Consider the following 22636-nt stretch of genomic DNA (forward strand, 5'->3'; position numbering starts at 1 on the left):
GCACGCTAAAGTGATAACGGGAGATCAACCTCATGTTGTAGTAGTAATAGACGGAGTGACCATTGAAACGGCCTGAAGCGTATAGCTTTTTTGGCAAAGAGGCAATATTGAAAAATAGGGAGTGCATTTAAAATATAATGAATCAAGCATCAGCACGCATAAACAGTCTGTATAGCTACTAAAGCTTCAGAACAATGTTTCTTACTGAACAGCCCAAGTACATTGGCTTGTGAAGTCAAAATGAATTAAGTTTGCTTTAATCACAAAGTTTCTAAAGAGAAATGTTACATCAAAGAGCTGCTTTGTTGACACTTGAAAATCAATCAGTGCTTTGAGAAATTGCGTATTTACGCATGAAGAGATTTTTGACAGAGGTGCTCCGAGAAAACTGCGTCGTTTTTGTATGGAATAATATCGCCGAATAAACGCGTCCTCATCTATTGCACACACAAATGACATTGTGACAAATATTTTAACTATTTACATTATTAATATTAGTTTTCTCTTACAAATAAGTAAGGATTTAAAAAGTATCATTGAAACTTGCAATATTATGTCGAAGATTATTGATTGTTTTTGTCAAATACTGACTAAGATTTGGACATTAAAATCACCATATAGATTGACGCACCATCACATGACAGCCTTGAGACTGTAACACCGTTTTATTAGAAGCTTAGTAAATAGGATTTTGAAATACGGAACTATGCGGTGATTTGTATTATGTAGAATTGGTCCAAATGTTATCAGATGCAAACTGGAAACAGTCAGTTTCTCCATTGGGTTCAATCAAGACTCAGAAAGAAGTTTGGAGAAAGAATACGATTAAGCCAATTATTATTCATGTATGCTATGTTAGAATTTTAATTGTTGAATATTACGAGTATTTTTTCATTTGGTTACACTCACTTAAGCTCTCATGTATGAATCTGCAATACATATTGTTTTCATTCAAGAGACCCATAATTCACTAAATTGTGCCGAAGTTATTTCGGTAGAGTTGTCTGTTCACTCTCGAAACGAACATTTCTAAATGGTTTTGATAAAAACAATTAATAAACAGTTATCTCACAATTTTTTTTATAAAATTTAAAAATTTTTTTTAATTTTTATACGTGAGTTCTAGCTTTACACAATAAACAGTTCTAGCTTTGCTGTTATAAAACCACACCAGTCCTACAACATGGCCGAAGTGAAAACATCTGTAAAAAATTGTGACGCCTCTGCCATTGACAAAACTAGTTCTACCGCAGCGCCTAAAAGAAGCGATAGAAAAAGATTTTTTACAACTGAGACAATTCCTCGACTTAGCCACGAGGATCCCAGAGCTAATGAGCTTATTGCGCAGGAGGTAAAACTACAAAATTTCGTTTGGAAAAGTTATTACGAGCTAAGACTTTCCTACACGAGCTATTTTGCTGGCAGGTCTATTTTCCTTATATATCTCAATAACTATGCTTTTTTGGACTCGAATGCTTCTTATTGTAAAAAAGTTCTTATGCCTTACGCAATGTATATATACATGTATATATTTATGATTTAATATTAATGATGATAATTATTACGGAAACATCAATTCATCATTTAATAAACGATCTACGTTTAAATATACAATACTCGAAATCATGCCATAACTTGTTTTTAAAAACTGAAGTGTGAGGTTGATCTTATAGATGTAAATAGAACGCCTTCCTGAATGAATTGCTTTAAAAGCAGTTCATTCATGATATAGCCTACAAAATATGCATATACCATACAAACTAACCTTTCATAGTTGTTGTTTATGCGTAAGTAGAGTAAAGGTTTAGCTATGTTTTTACAAGATATATATATCTTTAAAATTTCCAGTTTTTTGTCATGCTCTTAGTTGATATCACATTTTAATTTCAGTATTAAATACGATTGAAGACTAAAATCAAATTGCATCAATGTTTTCTTTTGCTTCATAATATTTGTTGTATTGTCCACATTTTCTTAATGCTAAATTTAGTACTGCTTTTATTACATAGTATGGGTGGTCTCGAGGCTATTCAGAGCTAGTACAATTTGTACTCTCCTGCAGAGTATACAATCCTTTCACACATTTTTAACTGACACATTCTGTTATAAAAATAATGATTGGTAGCTTCTAGTATGATTGGCTAGTATGCAAAAACATGTATTTTTTTTGTCTTGGAAAACTTGCTGTTAGCCTCACAGATTGAATTCACATTCGCAACCTACTAGGTGTAATTGGATGGAGATCAAACTAACGTTTGCACCCTGAGGTTACTTAGCTATCACTATGCATTAGTTGGCCATTAGTTCTCTGTTGATGTGCTACTGCAACCCGAGCTGTTTTGTGTAAAATTATCAGATTAACAGAGAGCACTTAGAAAACATTCTACTGTTTATGCAGTTCAAAAATACTGTGCAGCAGGCTCTAACAGATGGTGTTGGCAAGCATATTTGTCATACTCTCTCTTGATTTCAACTGGGACTAGATCAATACTCTCAAAATCTCAGCCTTTTTTATGGTATTACCAATTTTTTTAGCTCTGTCAAACGTTAACACATTTTCGCTCTGTCAAACGTTAACACATTTTCGCTCTGTCAAACATTAACACATTTTTGCTAGTAAACTTTATTGTAATGGAAGTTTTAAAGTAAAACTAAAATGGTGTTGTGACACAAGCCCAAAACTAGTCATATTTTTTTCTTGTTCGCAACTAGCCAAATAGTCACAAAATAAAAGAAGACATGGATTCTACCCACCTGAACCACTTAAGTTAACCAAATTGTAAAGTTTTCATATCGTGAATACCTCGTGCTGTAGAAACCAGTGGTACTCACAGACACAGGGCTAGTGGCGACTGCCTTGGGTTGGGACTTGGATTTTTTGCGAATCAACCTTGGAGACGGTCTGTTCTCAGTCTACCTTTCTGACACTGATAAGTTTCGGTACTACGATGAGAAAAAAAGGAAAGACTTTGGTGAAGACTTTCTAGTCGGTTTGGAAAGGAGGGATATGAAATTTCCAGAATTTGTTGAACTGTTGCAGAATTGGAAAGAAGGAGATAAAAGGTGTGCAAGCCACGATTCTAGAAAGTGCTTGGCTTTTTTCTGCTTGTTGCCAGTGTTAGAATGTATCTACTTAAGGTTTGCCAGTATTTGCTTCGGTTGAAATTTCAGTGTGCCTTTTTAAAAAAAGCTGTTGTGTTCTGAAATGACTTCTACGTGAAACTTTTTGATTATATACTAATAAATTCATGAACAGTGTGGCTTCCAATGGTTTTTAATACCACACTGTACATGTACATATATCCGACCTTTAAACCTGGTCCCAGTACTAGTTCATATAATTTATTTAGATAAAGAGTGACATTTGAGTACCTCAAAGAGTACCTTTTGAATTGTTCATAGCAATGTTTTATTTTATGGTCTTATTTTCTTATTTGGTGTATACTTGAACTCATTTAGTAGCTGTAAGCACTCAAACTATATTTCTGTGTGTAGGATATATCTGCAACAGGCTCTAACAGATGGTGTTGGTAAGCGTATTGTCATAGACTTCCTTGGTTTCAATTGGAACTGGATTAACGATCAACAGAAGAGAAACAACTGGGGACAGCTGACATCAAATCTCCTTTTTATTGGACAGGAAGGTATATTTGGTTACAAATTTGAAATGAATAAAGGCTGCTGATGATAACAGGGAAATAATTCATTGTGATTACTAAAACACTTAAATTTTGTCGTAATGGTTTATGCCACAGGGTTTCCACTCATAACCTCAATATTGTAGTTGTCCTACCTTGTAATCCTACTATTCTTTGTACCTTCGACATCAACTCCGTGTGATGGCATTTAGACAGCGTATGTCTTTTTTTCATACACATTTGCAGCGCTTCGCAATTATACATGTGCCTACAAGTACCACATTTATGATTATCATGGGCATCTCACATTTTTCCCCTTTGTCTAGTTGTAAGTAAATCAGCGAAATGAAACCTGATGCATGTATGTGTTTAAGCTTTTAAACCTCTCGCTGCTAGAGGTGAGGTCGCACCTTTTTTAAAACTTTTACTAGAATGTTGATGCTTATGGCCTAATAAATCAAACCGCCAACAAATTATTATAGAAATTATTAAAATTATCTTATTGCATCCGAACGTGTCCGTAAATCATATACAAATTCAATATGCTGTTAGGGAGAGGAAATAGTATAATTTTTTACAACAATTTAACACAGAAGGTTCTTCTTACCTTTAAGAATGTGTTTAATACTCATTACAAACTACCTAGAAACTGCGTAAACACAAATACATTGTCATTGGAGTTTTTATGATCAAGCTGGATTGAAAAAATAACGTTTTGACAGTTCTCAGTATATGTTAATAATCTCTATTTACAATTATGGCAGCTCAGAAAACTTGAGGAGCTTGACTTGTAATTAACAGTCATTCACCCTATTAATTGTTTCTTGTTTCTATTGAAATAATTTTAGCTAAAACAATTATTGGCATTGCAATCAATGATTCATTTCTTTATTTATCAAAAATTGGTGAACATATCTAGTTTGAAAATGTTGTTTTAAATGAAAGGAAACAGTCATCTCTGGCTTTATCAAACTAGTTTGGTTAGACAATGACCTTTATTCAAGAATAACCCTAGTGTTCTACAGTTAATGGGAGTGAGCCTAAAAACACATGTAAAATAAGGCTGCTCATTTTCATTTCAGCTAATACTTATATTTGTTGTAAAATTGGAATTTTCAAGAGTTTTGGTTTTTAGCTGATTTCTATGCTTCATCTATAAAGGTGGCAGTTGGAAAGTTAATGTAAATTATATGTGCTCACTAGACGTGCTGCTCACTAGACATGCTAGTGCTAGGGCTTGTTACAATGGCATTATGAGCGCTTAGGCCTATATTGCCAGCTAGTGTATCCGGCAGCAAAAAGCTTAAAAATCGTATATAATAATTCTGCAAAAGAATGGAATGACATGCAAGGAAAGTTTCTGTCTCAGTACATTGTCAAAAAGACTTAATATGTGTGATGTCAATAAAAGTTGCCAAAATAATCTCCTATCTGTTGTCTGCCTAATTATTGAATGTGCTGGTGGGATTTAAAAAATAGTTTTTTTGGATGAAGAATATGAAGAAAAATTTCCAAAGTTTTGTAAACTCACAAGGTTTGATGTTTTGTTGCTTTGGTAGTGTTGATCTGGACCAACTCAAAAATATGTGCGTAGTTTATGTAAGGCAATTGTGAATTCATTGTTTTATCGATAAGGCCATTGCTTTCAACATTTTGTATTATTCATTATACAAACAAACATTGACTTCAGCTGCTTCAGCATTTAAGTCTTCCGGCATGCCATGTGAAATGTGAGCGATATCTGACTACAAAGAAGTAGTTTCCAGGATTCAACTCTTGAAGTTTTTGAAAAATTTCAGTTCTGTAAGTGAACATAAGGAGGCTGATGGACATTAAATATGAAACAAGAATATACACAATTTTATAATCATTCATGTGAGCCAAGTTAGTTTCAATTTCATTTGGTGTAGGTTAGAGTAAGCTGCATCGCAAATTTCTATTACCACGTCTACCTACCTATGCTTAAAAACTAGTTCTTATGGATTTTTGCGTAATTAGTTTAGATAGCCACAGATGAATTAGTTTTTTTTTATATAGTTTTATATAAGGTATTTGTTTTAATGCCATGTATAATTACATGTTGTAGTGGTAAAGAAATTATTGGTGGTTGTGAAGCTGTGGTATAATTCTCATGTTTGTGATGTATTATAGAAATATTTTTTCCAACATGTGACAGGTTTCATCATACGAGGCAGACATTGGAACGAATTAACTTTTTATGTCAGGGTTTTACTATAAATGAAATTGCTATACAGTAAAACCCTGACATGCAAAGTTATAATTGTTAAGCATGTTGCGGGAAGCGTTATGTCAGTGGGATTCATGTATCTTGTAGGCAACATAACTCCAGTGCACTATGATGAACAACAAAATTTCTTTGCGCAGATCAGTGGAAAGAAAAAATGCACATTGTTTCCGCCTGAAAATTTTGAGTCTTTTTACCCCTATCCAGTGCATCATCCTCATGACCGACAAAGTCAGGTTCGTTACATCTGCTTAAATTCCTTCTCGTCTTTCTGTAAAGGACGTATGGTATCCAGGGCTACATACTACAGTAGCCCATCCAGTTCATAGTATTACTAAATTTAGATTTTTTTTACATTGACTGCTTTTTGAGAGACTTAGCCATTTATGCCATTGCCTACCCAGTAGTTCATGTACATGTAGGTTGAAAGAAGGTGAAAACTCACATAAGTAGGCTTTTGTTATAGTTCTAACTTGGATGAGATAAAAATAAACACTTTTACATTTTTGTCTGATTCGAGAATAACAAAGCTGATCAATTATAAGTATTGTTGCCAGAATAGCCGCTTGACACCAAGCTGGAGAGACTCATTCTGCCATGAACTGTATAAGGATTTATAAGGCATATTGTGTTTGCTTCAATTGTGACTATTTCAGGTACCATGGGTATTTGTATTAATGTCATGTAGTAAAATTTTTAACTAGGTAAACAAAATGTAAGTTCGTGCCAATCAGGTTTCTTACACATGTGTGTTCTTTATCTGTTCAGGTCGATATGGACAATCCAGATTTTGAAAAGTATCCAAAGCTCAAACAGATAAAAGGGTACGAGACTGTAGTGGAAGCTGGGGATGTTCTATATATACCTATGTACTGGTAAGTTCTATATATACATATGTACTGGCAAGTTTGATATATACCTATGTACTGGTAAGTTCTATATATACATATGTACTGGTAAGTTTGATATATACCTATGTACTGGTAAGTTCTATATATACCTATGTACTGGTAAGTTCTATATATACCTATGTACTGGTAAGTTCTATATATACCTATGTACTGGTAAGTTCTATATATACCTATGTACTGGTAAGTTCTATATATACCTATGTACTGGTAAGTTCTATATATACCTATGTACTGGTAAGTTGTTAGCTTCTTGTTTCACGAGTTCTTGTACTTCTTTCATGGTTCAATCAGTGATCAATGCAATTGGTGTGAGATTTACTATACATGTACACATGTAATCATACAGGTGGCATGAAATTGAGTCACTGGATGACTGCGGTGTGGCGACATCTATCAACTTTTGGTATAAGGTAAGTTAGCTCTGCTTTGACGCACTCTATGTGTATCCTCTAGTATTGTTCCCCAAATCACTCTTTGTGTATCCTCTAGTATTGTTCCCCAAATCACTCTTTGTGTATCCTCTAGTATTGTTCCCCAAATCACTCTTTGTGTATCCTCTAGTATTGTTCCCCAAATCACTCTTTGTGTATCCTCTAGTATTGTTCCCCAAATCACTCTGTATCCTTCAGTATTGTTCCCCAAATCACGCTGTGTGTATCCTCTAGTATTGTTCCCCAAATCACTCTGTGTGTATCCTCTAGTATTGTTCCCCAAATCACTATGTGTATCCTTTAGTATTGTTCCCCAAATCACTCTATGTGTATCCTTTAGTATTGTTCTCCAAATCACTGTGTGTATCCTCTAGTATTGTTCTCCAAATCACTCTGTGTATCCTTTAGTATTGTTCCCCAAATCACTCTGTGTGTATCCTCTAGTATTGTTCCCCAAATCACTCTGTGTGTATCCTCTAGTATTGTTCCCCAAATCACTATGTGTATCCTTTAGTATTGTTCCCCAAATCACTCTATGTGTATCCTTTAGTATTGCTCTCCAAATCACTGTGTGTATCCTCTAGTATTGTTCCCCAAATCACTCTGTGTATCCTTTAGTATTGTTCCCCAAATCACTCTGTGTATCCTTTAGTATTGTTCCCCAAATCACTATGTGTATCCTTTAGTATTGTTCCCCAAATCACTATGTGTATCCTTTAGTATTGTTCCCCAAATCACTCTGTGTGTATCCTCTAGTATTGTTCTCCAAATCACTCTGTGTATCCTTTAGTATTGTTCCCCAAATCACTATGTGTATCCTTTAGTATTGTTCTCCAAATCACTCTGTGTATCCTTTAGTATTGTTCCCCAAATCACTCTGTGTATCCTTTAGTATTGTTCCCCAAATCACTCTGTGTATCCTTTAGTATTGTTCCCCAAATCACTCTGTGTATCCTTTAGTATTGTTCCCCCAAATCACTCTGTAGCTGCCTCAGATATTCTACATTTAGAGCAATTTATTTTATTAAGAAAGAAACCTTAACTATCCAGTCATCAGTTAATCGTTCCCTATTTATTCGATAGTCGATGTCAGTCAGGTTCACCATCTTCTAGAAACATCTTAATATGCCTGGTGTGTCTCCTTACTATTATTTCTTATTGTCAGATGTCTAGTAGCTTCTGCGAGAGAGCTGAAAAAATCTATGACGCTTGTAAATGTTTGAATTGTAAATATTAATAATTAGCTAACACAAACAAGCCTCTACTATAAATTGTATAATAAAAACAATGATACTCTAACATAATAAAACTCAAATCAATAAAAGTGGTGCCGATAGCAGTTGATTCTAAAGCTTGCTTAAATCAAGGTTTCCAAGAACATTGATCACTCGATTGCATTTGTGATACAAGCTTTTAGTTTGACAAGTGTTCGTTTGAAGCAGCACAAATCTAATTTTTACATAGCTTTTAGTCATATTGTGTCCCATAAGCAGACAACTAGGGTAAACTGAGTCAGGCCAGGTTGCTCTATCAGTTCTATAAGAATGGCTGGTATTAAAGCATGGCTGGTATTAAAGCATGGCATATTCACATCATCTACATCTATGGCAAAGAAACCCTGATCCTGCATATTGTCACACACTTCTTGTATAACATGTACGTTCCAGTTTGTCTTTGAGTTTATTCATGAAGGATTAGAGAGGCCAGCCATGAAACTGATTAATGCTTATATTTAAGGAAACCCAGATTGTTTCTGATTTTTCGGTACAGGCTGGTCCTACTGGGAAAATAGAATACCCTCTGAAAGCTCATCAAAAGGTTGCCATGATGAGGAACATAGAGAAGATGATCACTGAAGCTTTAAATAATTATGATGAGGTAAAAAAGTATTTTGATTAGCGCGTCAAAGTCGAGTAGTCAAAGTTGCCATCATTGTTTGTGTTTAATGATGACAATCAACATAAGTGTGCTAAAAAAGCATTTGTGTCTATAATCTATATACAATGATACATTGAATGAGAATATATTAACATAAATCTATAACAATATGAGCTGTGATTCTGCTAGACCTTCGAGATGCGAATATGTTCGTAAAACGAGCTTCTGTAGTAAGTGTCACAAGTTGCTGTATTTCTATTACAAAACTACTCATTTAAAATGTCTGTGTATAAAAATAGTTTGTTTAAAAATTATTAAATAGTAGTACTGATCAGGCTCGCGGATGTGTTTTTAAACTACAATTAGTGAACCAGCAGAAACTTGATAGATTTTTATTGCGAACATTTTTTACTGCTCCATTTCTGTTCACTCGTTTTAGTGATCCTGAAGCTGTTGTTTTCACTGCTTGAATGTTGCTAGTAGCTTTTATATTTATTGTGATGAATAGAGGAGAGTTGGTCTTAATATTTTTATCCCACTGAAAGAAACTGATTGCGTCAAGGAACAAAATTTGAGCAATCTCATATCTTGAAATATCACTATTCGACCTACAGTAGGGGCTCCTACAATGTAAATGATCATTCCGAGAAAATTTACGCTATAGGAATTGTACGTATTTCTGAATAATTGTGCACCCACTTATTATCTGTGCTTTATCGGCACACCGGAGGATCTCTTGTGGCACACTAGACTACCAGGGTACTCGCATATGTATATATGATAGAGATACCCAATGCCAATTTATTTTCGAAGTGTGACAAGAAAAAACGATAATTTTCAAGGGTAACTGCGGGACTCTTGTTATTCAAATCGAATTTGAGAACTTTTACTGACTTGATGTTTTACGTTATATAGAATTTCTTATGTAGTACAAAGCAAAAACTTACCACAAATTCTTTATTTTATGTGGAATTTACATAAATGTTTACGTTCTAATGTTAACGTCTGCTATATTTTGTGGATTACTAATTTTTACAGACAACCATTTGTTTTGTATGACAAATGTAGGACACATTGTATCAACAGACTTGCATTTATTTGGTAGGTCGCTCCCTTCATGCAGTCTATGGTGCTTGGACGTTACACATGATGGCTTTCATCAAAGTTAAATAATTTTGTATGTGCCATGTTTAATAGCATTTATTATAAATTTTCTTATTGAACTATTAACCATCTTGCCTCAGTTTTGTATTTTGCTCACAGCAAGACATTCAGAAGTTCAGCCAATACCAAGATTTGTAGCGTGTATTGATAGTGACATAATTCATCAATTTATCTTCAACAATATAAATAACGAAATAGCTAGCTAAAATTACCTATATAGCACTAGTCATTTTTTGACTGACGTGATAGTGGCTAGAGTGGTAGTGAATATAAGGTTACTTGCAGAGTTCAACTGTACAACAGTTCAAACAATAGTCACAGCGCAGTTGATGTTCAAAAAGATCTTCAGGTAAACTTGTTAAAATTTAAGAACAAACGGCGAACAGCATGCCCAAATTTATAAAACAGTTTTGTTACATCACAGCAGCCATCCATGTGGAGAAATCCTGGCTTAACTACCCAGGCAAAAGACAGAACAAAGTTGTCAATGGTTGATTGGTTAAGGCAGCAGTCTCCTCGGGCATGAATACCCATGTGTGTGCTATTGTAATGACATGTTTCTAAACTTTTCCAAAGCTCTCTTGAAGTCTTGTAAGTTCATTTGTCGCAACTGAGGAAAATCACCTAGGTTTCTAGCTGGTGGACTGCAACATAGATTACAACTTTACCATAGACAGAAAACTTATATCTTATGAGCTGTCAACTGTATTGTCGATGGCAATGAATCCCTAAAAATGTACAAAGGTCATTTTCCAAGGTGGACAAACTTCGTATATACTATATAAGACTCGCATAATTTCAAATTTGTCTTAATAGTTTTTTTATTTTAATCATGCAAGACATTTGAAAACATTGAGAAACAGAAAAACTTGGAATTTAATAGAGGTTTCAAATAGGTAGTGGATTGCCTCACCCTACATCTCCACTCTGAATGCTGCGTAATCTCCTGAGATGTTCTTACATTTGGTGCTCATTTAAATTGAACGCTCAGCTTGCCTAATCTTTATTATTCCACAAATGAATTAAATATAGCCATGAGTTCAAAGAAGTATCCCAGGCATGGTATGCACCGTGCCTTAAAAGTTCCCAACAGCAATATTTACATTGCCCTCCAACAAAACTAAAAAGGATTTATAACTAGACAAGCATAAAACAACTCCTTTCCCGTTTCTCTTTCAATCTTTTGATATGTCTCAATAGCATATCATATTCCAAATCTAAACCTGATTTGGCATAGCGATGTGGTTAAGATGATAACTGTTGTGTTTTCACTGTAATGTTCTTTACACCAGTACTGAGTTTACAATGAATTGGTAAAAGACATCCCAAGTATATATGTATAGAGAGCTGTTATAGCAAAAGTATTATCCTTGAATTATACATTAAGCAAGTAAATTTAATATGTAATTGTTCCATAAATAACCAGCTATGTATAATACTATAATGACATAGTCAATTTCATTCACAATTTTGGGCACTGATTGTCCATTGTAATGTCCCAACAATAACAATATTAAAAAAGTTAACAGCAAGTAAGTCAAGCTAAGATGATTGTTAACATACTGGGTTGTTGGTAGCCTGTCTTGAAAACTTGTTTTTTCAGAGTTATACACCGTCAAGCGAAGCGAGCAAAACAACAGCTTATCACAATACGCACTGCACCTGATGCATCAGCTGCACTGAAAGGAAGTTGTTCTCTTCCGTCTATGCAGCTTGGCTGTGATGTTGTCGGTCGCTCCATTGGTAATCATAACAGATTTAGCCCAAAGATTTATGTAAAAAAATAGATAAAAAACGTTAACATTAGCATATCTTTAAACTGCAAGAGGTTGCGAAAAGTCATACTGTAATGGCCTGATCTGGCGAATGTTGAACTTCTGTAGCAGAGGCCATGGTAACTGAATTTCGGCATCCATATAACTTATCTATTTATAATCTAATTAACTGAAAACAATCAATGAGCCAGCAATGAAACTGAATTTAATTTAGAACAAATAAAACTGACTAATACAAAATTACAAATAAAACTGACTGACAAATAACAACATGTTTAGTCACTGTTGTTGCCTAAGTTCTTACAGGTTGACTTGCAATAAAATTCACATTACAGTTATTTGATATGAAAAGATTCACCATGTTTTACTCTGTTGTGTTGTAGATGCAAAATATGTGGGAATGTGATTACAAGCTCTTAAAAGTTAAAAAACGAACAGTTAATCGTAGCCACACGAGACAGCCGTAGTTTGGATTCGCTTTCCAAAACGGCTCAAATGGGACGTACTTGCTACAGGATGGTTTCTGTTTACACTTTCATGCAATTTCATTCGTCAAAATATTTTCACAAATATACTTCACGCATTCAATAAAACCATGTCTATTGTTCTTACATGTCTATTTTATCGTCATTGTAATGCTGTCACTTTTAGCACTGATATCTTATAACTTACCATAAGAAATCGTTAAACTTTTCAACCTTAGCTCGAATGAGTACATATCATTGTCTGATAATCATGACAAGCCTGTTGGTTACCTGTGATAATCGAAAAGTGATGCAAAAATTATTTGCGAAGTATTGGGTCACATGATCAGATTAAGACTTAACGATTAGTCCAAGCCGAAACAAAACGATAAAGTAGCGAGCATCTATATTTGATACGGGGTCTTCGGTAAAACCCCAAGTGTTTGTCATAAACTAGTGCTATAATAAGTTTTATATTGAGCTTTTTATTGGCCTTTCAATTCCTGTGAGAACATCACGTGACAAGCTGATAACCAAATTTCATGGTTACGTCATCGAAATAAAGAGATTCCAATCTATGACGGCTTTTCATTTTTGAGCATTTATGAGCTTGTAATCACATTTCCACGTGTTTGGCACCTACAACACAACAGAGTAAGACATGGTGAATTTTTTGATACCAAATAACTGTAATGTGAATTTTGTTGCAAGTCAACCTTTAAGTTCTACTGAAGTTTACCGCAGTGACTGGTCTCTGGTTAAACGTTTTTATCTTGTTTTTCCTACATAAATTCTTGGGCTAAATCCGTTATGATTACCAATGGAGCGACCGACCTAACATCGCAGCCAAGCTGCATAGATGGAAGAGAACAACTCCCCTTCAGTGGCGCTGATGCATCAGGTACAGTATGTATTGTGACAAGTTGTTGATTTGTTCGCTCCGCTCGACGGGAGACAACTCCACAAAAACAACAGTTTGTCAAGACTGGCTAGGTTGTTGGTAGCAACTAGCAATCATGGAAAACTGTTAAATACAATGTACAAAAAATAATTACTACACCATAACATGCCTCATGCATCAACTCCACCTTTGAATGTATGATCTTCGTATACAAACAGTACCATATAACTGCTTTACATGGAATCTTACATAGGGAAGCTACATCAACTTCAATGGCAATTAAAAATCGCAAAAAGGCAAAATAACAATGTCTATTTTTTGTTTCAGTTTGGCCTGTTAAGATGTGATGCCTTTATTGAGTTGGCTGTTTTATATAGTAGATAAAAAGCTGTTAGGGCTTCTTAAAATATTGTACCGCACAACAAACAACCATAATTAATCATATGATCAAACGCAAAAAAATGTACTTTGTACAGTTCATTATGATGTAGATAATAATGGAGTTGTCAGCACATCATGCATACAATTCTACGTAGATTAATTTCCACAATATAGCCTGAAAACACATCCTTGAAATATGCTACACAAAGTAAACTGCTAATATCAAATACCAACTATTAAGCGGATTTATGCTGATAGTGAGATTAAGAAGTCATTTGTAAAACTTACCTGACTCTTTCGGAGTTTATATAATCCCAAACCCTAAACAATGCAGCATGCCTACACAGTTCCTTGAGGTCGCTGCCAGAAAGCTGATCCGTTGCTGCTGCCATCTCCTTAATCACTGTCTCCTTGTTACCTATCTGCTCATCTTTTAGAATAACCCCAAGTATCTGCTCACGATCCTGCTCCCTCTGATAGGAAAATAAACAAGAATAGAAATCAGATATTGTATAGTAACATTTGTAACACAGAATAATGTAAGTGCTTAGGCAGCCCTCAGGACTCACTTGTCAGCCGACAATTCACAATTTGGTAAAAATTCAAAAGCTAAAATCTCAATTGAACTAATTTCATACGAAAGCTATCCACAAAATTAGTTCTCCGAGTGCTGAAAACATTCAAAAGTTTGGAGTTGTCTTAACTCTACCTTGCATAAGTGACTTCAGTTACACAGTTACCATAGAACCTCTAATTGAACGCATCATTTTTCAAGAACTTTTTCTATAATGGTGGTCAATTGGAGGTTGCATTCAAATAGAGGCTGGCGTTGTATTTTTTAAATGGCTTGTCAGAATTTTCGAAAGATTAATTTAGCCCCTTTACAAGCGACACGAAGGTCACCTATATTTTCCCGTCTTTCCGATATTAAACCGGTAAAGCAATATTAACCTTTTGGATGCAATAAATCTGCTAACTTAGGTACAACTTCTCAAAGCTCGCTTAATAAATACAGTATACATTAAGAAACTGAGAAATATCTCTACCAGTCGACATCTATTGCTTGCAATTAACCTGCGATAATATTATAGCCTGTGTCCTGCTTTGCAATTTGTTGGGGCTTTCAATTTTTATTTCATTCTAAATTTGAAGACATTTTTATTTTATACCTATATTTATCAGTGTTGCATAAAAGCTCATTGCACTTATTGATATGTTGGCTACAGTTTGCAGTCAATACTAGCTTTTAATATGCAATAGAAGAGGAGTTACGAGGGTTGATCAATTGTAAGTTCAGATTACTGCAATGATGCTATTAAATAATGTGTTATAAATCTGCAATTTATAAGTTATATGAAGATAATCTATCAAATGCTACAAATATATATTCATGAACAAGTGACATAGAGGAACCATACTTATATTCCATGCAGAAACAAAAATATTTGCATCGTTTGCTCGGACAGCTGCATTCTGATTGTTGCTTTTGATGGAACGAACATCATCTAGTTGTATAATACCTTCCACAATCTCTTCTGACCTAAACTCTTCTTCTGCGCTACTGAACTAGTCGATATAAGCGTCCAAACATTATTTTTGGAGGAGTAAAACTTTTACACGTTGCGTTGAGCACAAATGCAACACGAAAATGTTTTGCTCACTAAATGTAACTTTTAGTCCAAAACTGTAAACAGTTTTTTATATACCTGAGACAGTTATTAATTATTTCTACAGTGTTGCTTTCAAAATTTTAACAAAAAAAAAGTGAAAAGCTTAAGAGCTGGACAATGAGAGAATTGATTGCGATTGATGTAACGATTCATTATTAATACGATTTTGTGGACGCTTTTCTACTGATCACTTGATATTATGGGTTCATATAGGTCAAAGATTGTCAAATGGAGGTGGCGTTAAAATAGAGGGTGGCGCTCCATTTTTCAACCCTTTTCTCATAGTGGTGGTCTGATAGAGGTGGCGTTCAAATAGAGGTTTTACGGTAATTAAAATTTCAATAACGATAATTGATCAACTCAACGAGAGCAATCCTCTATCAGGGTACATGTATTCACGATAATGCGAGCTGATCACAATTTCTATTAAAATGATATTCAATGTTTCAGGCAATATCAGCTTACCAAAATAATATAAACTGATTGATTATTGTAAAAGATATTTTTCCAAGAGTATCACAGCTTTGAATTGCTTTCACCCAAATACATGCACAGATTTTCGCATCACAGTTGCCTTCCTAACGACATAAAATATGCTATATTCATTTGGCAGCAATCAACATTCAGTACAATCAACACAGCGTACTCAGTGTAAGCTGAGCTAATGATAACTGGAGTGAAATGGGTTAAGGGTAACATACAGGCATGCCTATTTGTAGCATGCAGGGCATGCGTCTTCGAAATGCAGGGTCGACATCCATAGGTCGGTTGGTAGCACCCATAATAAGCACTTTACTACCAGCGTCCGTGCACAGACCGTCCCAGAGACTCATAAACTGAGCTTTCACCATAGCTGTGGACTCATGATCAGAGGCATCTCTTGATCTCAAGAATGCATCTGAAAAAATATTGACATTGAAACCATTTAAAAACTCAACAGTGCATCTGAAAAAATATTGACATTGCAACGATTTAAAAAGGGGTAATATTGTTACTAGTAAAATAACTATTGTTGCATGTATAATTTAAAACCACTCTCTACAAGTGATTCAGAATTGTACAAGTGAGATAAGGCTCACATAGAGACCTAGAACACTGCAATGGAAAAAGTTATGCTTGTTTATGCCTTTCTGGCAGCCAAAGCAACTCGATGGGACTGTGTTAAGATGAACCGCTTTTTGTGGTAGATGATAACGTGGCTCGTATATTTGGAGACAAAAACGTACTCTATAGTTTACCGATAACATTTCACAATTGACTATATACAAAATTTTATGCAACTTGATATGGCTACTGACTCATAGAACATTTCAACTGAACAAATCAATTGATATTGTGAGAGAGCAAAAGCATAAATAAATGAGGAAAACACACTGAAGACCTAAAAAAATGACAATCTGATTGAATCTATCATCATTTTGCTTTCTACTTTACATTTGTGTTAAAATGAACAATTCTGATAACAAAAATAACTTTTTTTGCTATGATAGTTGCGATTTATGCTTAGTCAGCTAGTACTAGCAACAAACATTGCATGCCGCTTACTAGGTAGACCTTATTTGTGATATTAACATCTTTGGAACTTAGCAGGGACTTCCACATCCAAGACTAAACATCGGGGAGTTTGCAGACCATCCGTAGACCAGTGTGAACCAGGTCTACGGATGCACAAAAACTTTGGCAAACATTCTGGTGGGTACAGAACTGAGATAGAGTCAATGATAGCCCTGTAAAAAGGGTGAAATCGAATAGTAAAACAGGAGAACTGGATGAAGGTTTGCTTACCTATTTCGTCGATAAATATTATAGTTGGCTCGATTCTGGCAGCCTGCAACAAGTTTACGAAAAGATTGCTGTTATGTAAAAAGCCATAACAAGAGTTTGTACTGTAGAGTTTGATACCTAAGTTAGTGGATGACCCCTTAGAGTCCTAATTGACTATGTCAAGGCCACTGTTGAAAAATAGAAGACTATCAACTACGGTATATACATTTGACATACAAACATCTATGATTGAATGCAACAAACACAACCAATCTACCATCTCATATTGACTGGTTACCTCACTCTAAGGATATACAAGGGTTAATACACAATTGAAACTACATGTGACAACAGCTAGCATTTCATTCACTTACTAGTGAAAAAATAGCTTCTGCTCTCTTTTGTGATTCTCCATACCACTTATCAAACAAGGCTGAGGCCTGTAGGTTTATAAATCTAGCACCGGCTGCCTTAGCTGTAGCCTTAGCAAGCATGGTCTTGCCACAACCCGGAGGTCCGTATAGTAAGACACCTACAGCAAATGTATGGTGAACTTATATAAAAACATATATGCCTGCTAATGTTAAGATTTAAAGTTAACGCTTACAAAAACATAATTTTTTTGTGAACGAAGTCAATCAGCACTAAAATGCCAAGAGTCATCTATCCTTATGCCATACATCAGACACATGGAGCATTGCAGATTATTAAACGATTAGAGTATCACACAATAGCTAGAGCTGAGTGAAATGCAGCCACAGCAACTATGCTTTACCCTTTGGTGGTTGTAAGAGTGCCGAAGAACGAAAAAGATCAGGTCGTGTGAAAGGAAGAATGATGACTTCATTGATTTCTTCAATTATATGTTGTAAGCCTCCAATATCCTTCCACTCGATAGTAATAGTGTTTGTGTCAACTAAATTACTGGCTATGCACAGCTCGTACTCAGACAATGGCTCTGATAGCTCAATGCCAAGCTTCTTTATCATCTTCTTTGCCTGTAACGAGACGAGGTGTTGGTGTTTTTTAAGGCTACGAGACTACCGCAAGTATTCTAAAATGACAAATATACCAAATTTAAAAGCATCTAAAAGGGAACAAACATAACCTACTATTTCTTGAGACTTATGCTTGTCGCCTCCTGTAGGATCCAGCCTTTTGAGGATTTGACTGAGAACTAGATATGCAGTGCCAAGAGATAGCCCAAATCCTAACAGTGTAGATAGAAGTTCAACTCTCGTCTTTGCAGGCATATTTCTGAACTTTAATTGAGAGAAGACACTCCCCATGGCTGCTGCGTAAAAGAACATAAAATCATCGAGAGAGCATCATAGATATTCATTTGCTCTACACTCACAAACATTTGAAATGTAGAAAAATAAATAAATAATGATGAGTGTATAAGTAATAATATGAGTAATTCCTATGAAAGATCTCAAATACTAAATGAGATTAGCAAATGGCTAGCAAATAATCTCGGAAAAACAGCTATTATATGTGAGCGTATATAGAGAGACTAGCTGTGCTACCGCTATAATATATATATATATAGATAAAAAACAAATGCATTGGATGTAAAAATTCATGATACAACGGAACACCCTCACATGAAGAATATGGTATAAAACACATAATAGAGATTTGCTGATCGCGGGTACACTGAGACACGCAAATTTTCAAATGTAGACCTACAAAATCGCATTGACACAATTGCAAGCTGCATATGGCATGACGCATATGGTATGACACATATGGTATGATGCATATGGTATGATACATATAGTATGACGCATATGGTATGATGCATATAGTCAAGACGCGCTGTTTGGGAGTACACTGACGCATAGAAACTACGACTGTAAACATACAAATCAACTAATGATGATTCTAATAAAATGCTTGACAATTTATTTTATAGACCAATTGATCAATTGTAAATAATAGACTTTTATGTCAAATATTTGGTAGGTGCAAACGGCAAGACTAAAACAACCAGTCAACCCTCAAGCTTGTATTCTAAATCTTTGCTTTGTACGACTCAGAAAGCATGTATATCAATGTATTCTAAATCTTTGCTTTGTACAACTCAGAAAGCATATATATCAATACGAAAAAACAACAATGCATTTTTTCAACTTGAGTAAGTGTGATGGTGATAAACGCTGTGCATTTACCACAATAAACACATACACAAAACTCAACAGTTATCTATATATATATCTCAAAGTTTGTCTGTTGTCGTCTGTCGGTCTTCTGTCCAACTGTAGCCGGTAAACTTTTAGCAAAGGAAAATCACCATCGTCATGGATTAGAACTGACGACATTCAAATCGCAAGTCTAATGACAAGTGTGCGTAACCACAAGGCTAAGCCGTTCTTATCACATCCACTGGTTGTGTGGATTTAGCTTCGCTGGCCACTGAGGCTAAATTATCAACAACAGACTTAGAATCCCTATTATATGACTGAATACTAAAGAATGCGTGGAACCATAGAGAAAAGCTGAGGTCGACTTGGCCTCACGATTATAATAGACACTACTACACCGGTAACATAAACCTCGGTTTAGGTAAATCTTTACTATAATGAGAGCAGTGTCAATCAGTCTATCTGAAGCCACAGTAACAGCGTTAAGAAAAAGGCACCGCATGGAAATGAAACCCGGATTTTCAGATTTCTAGACAAGCAAGCTACCATCTACACCAATCGATCATCTTGTAGTAGCAAGGAATAATTGTACACATAGTTATTACACAGGATGATCTCTCACAGCGCACATGATTAGTTTAACAATATACTAAAACATTTTGTATAAAAAAAGTTTATCCTTCACTAGTAAAATATAAAACTGGTACTATTTAATTCCTAAATTACTAGCATTTTTCAAGATATGATACAATGTCTGAAACATGACTGTAGCAATAGCTAATGATAGTCAACCAATTTTACACATGCATTTGTACGACGATAACCATACTTGTATACGTATGAGTGTCAAAGATGTTACTGTATACAATTCAAACTTTGATATATTATTATATTACAAAACAAACCAAATTACTAACTTATTTGATGTTTTAAATTCGGGATACCATAAAATATATTTCTAGTTAAAACGGTTGATGTCAAATGCAGCAGAAATGTTATTAAAAAAAATTTTCTTCTGCACAATGTTAACTGTTGATATAAGCGTGCCTCTTTATTCGAATGCCACATTCCAAACTTTACAGGAGCAAAGCTGCTTAATCTTGCTTGTCATTTGATCATTTGCATCTAACAGTGACATGTTGGCTCAGTGATATTTTGGTCTCGTATTTACATATTTCCTTCAACCCATGAAGAATTGAAGTGACAAAGATAATCACGTGTTTCAAGTTATATGTTCTGCATAACAAAACTGAAAGCTTTTCGATGTGCAACCATCTAGTTTGTTTCTATGCCTCCTTATCATTCATGATCGTGATAAGTTTCTTACTGCGATAGAATCACCACAGGACACGCTGAGCTTTTTGTGCAACCAATTTTAATTTAGTTAGTTTGCAGTTTTCTCATGAGTAATCAAGGGTACTAACAAATTTTGTGTCACATTGTTTAATTTGTATGTCAATACATGAAATCATCCTCCCCCTATTTGTATTGCAGTCTATGCAAAAAAGAACTACATACACAGATAGTGATTAACAGACTGTTGTTAAGTTTGTACTTAACAACAGTCCATTGCAAGTTAACTAGTTTACTTACGGTACCTTGTATGTTGAGACAGGTATTTGCTCAAATTTCATGTTATATGTCAAAAATTTGTGTGTGGAGATAGTCGTAAATCGAGGTTTGACTGTATTTAAGCAGGTATCTCAATGGATCATTGGCAGCATAAAATAATTTAAACACCAAAACTTTAACTGAAAAGTTAAGATTATTGCTTTATGAAATCTCATTAGAAAACAAGCAACGATCTGAAAATAAACAAAGTAGTGTATGCTATTGTTAGTAAAATTAGTTTAAACTGTGATGCGCTAAAAAATACCAGTTAATTGTTTAAAACATTTAAAGATGCTACTGTAGAAAATGTGCAATTTCATGAGATTTATTCAATATTATGCAATTCTGATCCAACAAGTCGCTGTAGGTAATTTGTGCACTGTAATTAGGCTGTTAATACATGTAGCTCATGGCTAAAGTAATATTTGTGGTAAGGATGTCTTGAATATTCGACCACTAATTCATAACATCACTAGACATTAGTGTAGCTAAACATTAAATATCTTAACGCAATTGTGAAACAATTTTTTTTACTATACAAATAGTTCTTGTGGCACACAATAGCTAATGTTGCAGTCCAAATTCACGGAGTTGCATATATATATCAAGAAACAGCTAATATATGTAGTCTCCATTTGAATATGTTTTAAAATGCCCATAAAACTTAAGAGGAGCTAAATAAACTGCATTGGTTTTAAAACACATAAAAATGCAAGTTATTCAAGTGCCCACAATAAATAAAGTTAAACAGACCACAAGCATTCCATAATCGTACTAATTGATATTACACATTTTCATTGTAACATATAAAGCAGTTGCAAGTTTTGTAGACCTTGTCTTAGACAGAACCTTTCGGACGATTTTAGTTTGTTGAAATCATAGTGTTTAGAACAATGACAAATTTGAATATTGGCCGCAATTAGTGAGATAGCAATGAATTAAACCTTAAAATGTATAGGCCTTTAAACTACACACAAATATTTCTTGTTTTGAAGTGATCAAAAGTATGAACTCAGTCATGGGTACTACGTGCGTTGTGAAAGACAGGTGCGGCGAGAAAAATGGTAAAACTCAGTTTCTAGGTTATTTGAGGCCTAGTTTTCTGTTGAATGCATTAGCAAAAAATTTTTAATATGTCCTTCTCGTTGTCATCGTATTTCGCACCACACGTAATACATGTACTCGTGATCTCCGTGGATACTGCAACGAATGACAAAGATTTCATCAAATACGCGAAGCACAGCAAGTTTTCTTTTTTGGTCAACATTGAACATTTTACAAGCTAAAATCAGTAAAAGAAGTAGTGATACATTGAATAGTTGATAAATATCATATGTTCATCACAACAATGTCGAGCGTTAAGGTTACGTTTCATATCGTCAGAATAAAAAAATTTCACCGAAAACTTGCTAAATGGGTTAGCTCGGAAAATCCCGTATAAACAGCGAAGGCTGGTTTCTAGCGTCGTGAGAATAGCCGTGAGAGAAGTCTATGTGCGGTTACACGCATTTTATCTAACGGCAACAGACCAGCTCTATAAAAATCGAAAATATATTCATTCGCGTTATTTTTTGCTGTACGAAAAACAAAAAACGTTCTATTAATTTTGCATTTTAAAAACTGCAATCAAATATATAACACTTATAGTACATTTAA

At 34.7% G+C, this 22636-nt stretch overlaps 2 protein-coding genes across 2 annotated transcripts; one reads left to right on the forward strand and one right to left on the reverse strand.

Annotated features, from left to right (window-relative positions):
• Positions 1–1183: 1183 nt before the first annotated feature.
• On the forward strand, positions 1184–10333 carry LOC137385320 (hypoxia-inducible factor 1-alpha inhibitor-like). The gene is made up of 8 exons (XM_068071766.1): positions 1184–1351; positions 2816–3063; positions 3496–3644; positions 5974–6119; positions 6652–6758; positions 7141–7204; positions 8996–9103; positions 10209–10333. Exons 1-8 carry the CDS (start codon positions 1184–1186, stop codon positions 10251–10253), a joined length of 1035 nt encoding a protein of 344 aa, XP_067927867.1. The 3' UTR covers positions 10254–10333.
• Positions 10334–10461: 128 nt separating this feature from the next.
• On the reverse strand, positions 10462–18511 carry LOC137385319 (outer mitochondrial transmembrane helix translocase-like). The gene is made up of 7 exons (XM_068071765.1): positions 18335–18511; positions 17998–18220; positions 17597–17754; positions 17244–17286; positions 16160–16356; positions 14077–14261; positions 10462–10911 (listed from the first exon to the last, which is right to left on the reverse strand). The coding sequence occupies exons 1-7, from the start codon at positions 18509–18511 to the stop codon at positions 10809–10811; spliced, it is 1086 nt and encodes a 361-aa protein (XP_067927866.1). The 3' UTR covers positions 10462–10808.
• Between the last annotated feature and the right edge of the window lie 4125 nt (positions 18512–22636).

This window comes from Watersipora subatra, chromosome 1 (genome assembly GCF_963576615.1).
Source record: "Watersipora subatra chromosome 1, tzWatSuba1.1, whole genome shotgun sequence".
In the NCBI taxonomy this organism is placed as follows: domain Eukaryota; kingdom Metazoa; phylum Bryozoa; class Gymnolaemata; order Cheilostomatida; family Watersiporidae; genus Watersipora; species Watersipora subatra.

Coding starts and splice junctions, on each gene's coding strand:
- LOC137385319 (XM_068071765.1), bottom strand. CDS start 18,511: ATGGGGAGTGTCTTCTCTCAATTAAAGTTCAGAAATATGCCTGCAAAG. Junction 16,357..17,243: donor AATATTTATCGACGAAATAG/GTAAGCAAACCT, acceptor ATATTTTTTCAG/ATGCATTCTTGAGATCAAGA. Junction 14,262..16,159: donor TGCTACAAATAGGCATGCCT/GTATGTTACCCT, acceptor TTTTCCTATCAG/AGGGAGCAGGATCGTGAGCA.
- LOC137385320 (XM_068071766.1), top strand. CDS start 1,184: ATGGCCGAAGTGAAAACATCTGTAAAAAATTGTGACGCCTCTGCCATT. Junction 6,120..6,651: donor CTCATGACCGACAAAGTCAG/GTTCGTTACATC, acceptor TTATCTGTTCAG/GTCGATATGGACAATCCAGA. Junction 6,759..7,140: donor CTATATATACCTATGTACTG/GTAAGTTCTATA, acceptor GTAATCATACAG/GTGGCATGAAATTGAGTCAC.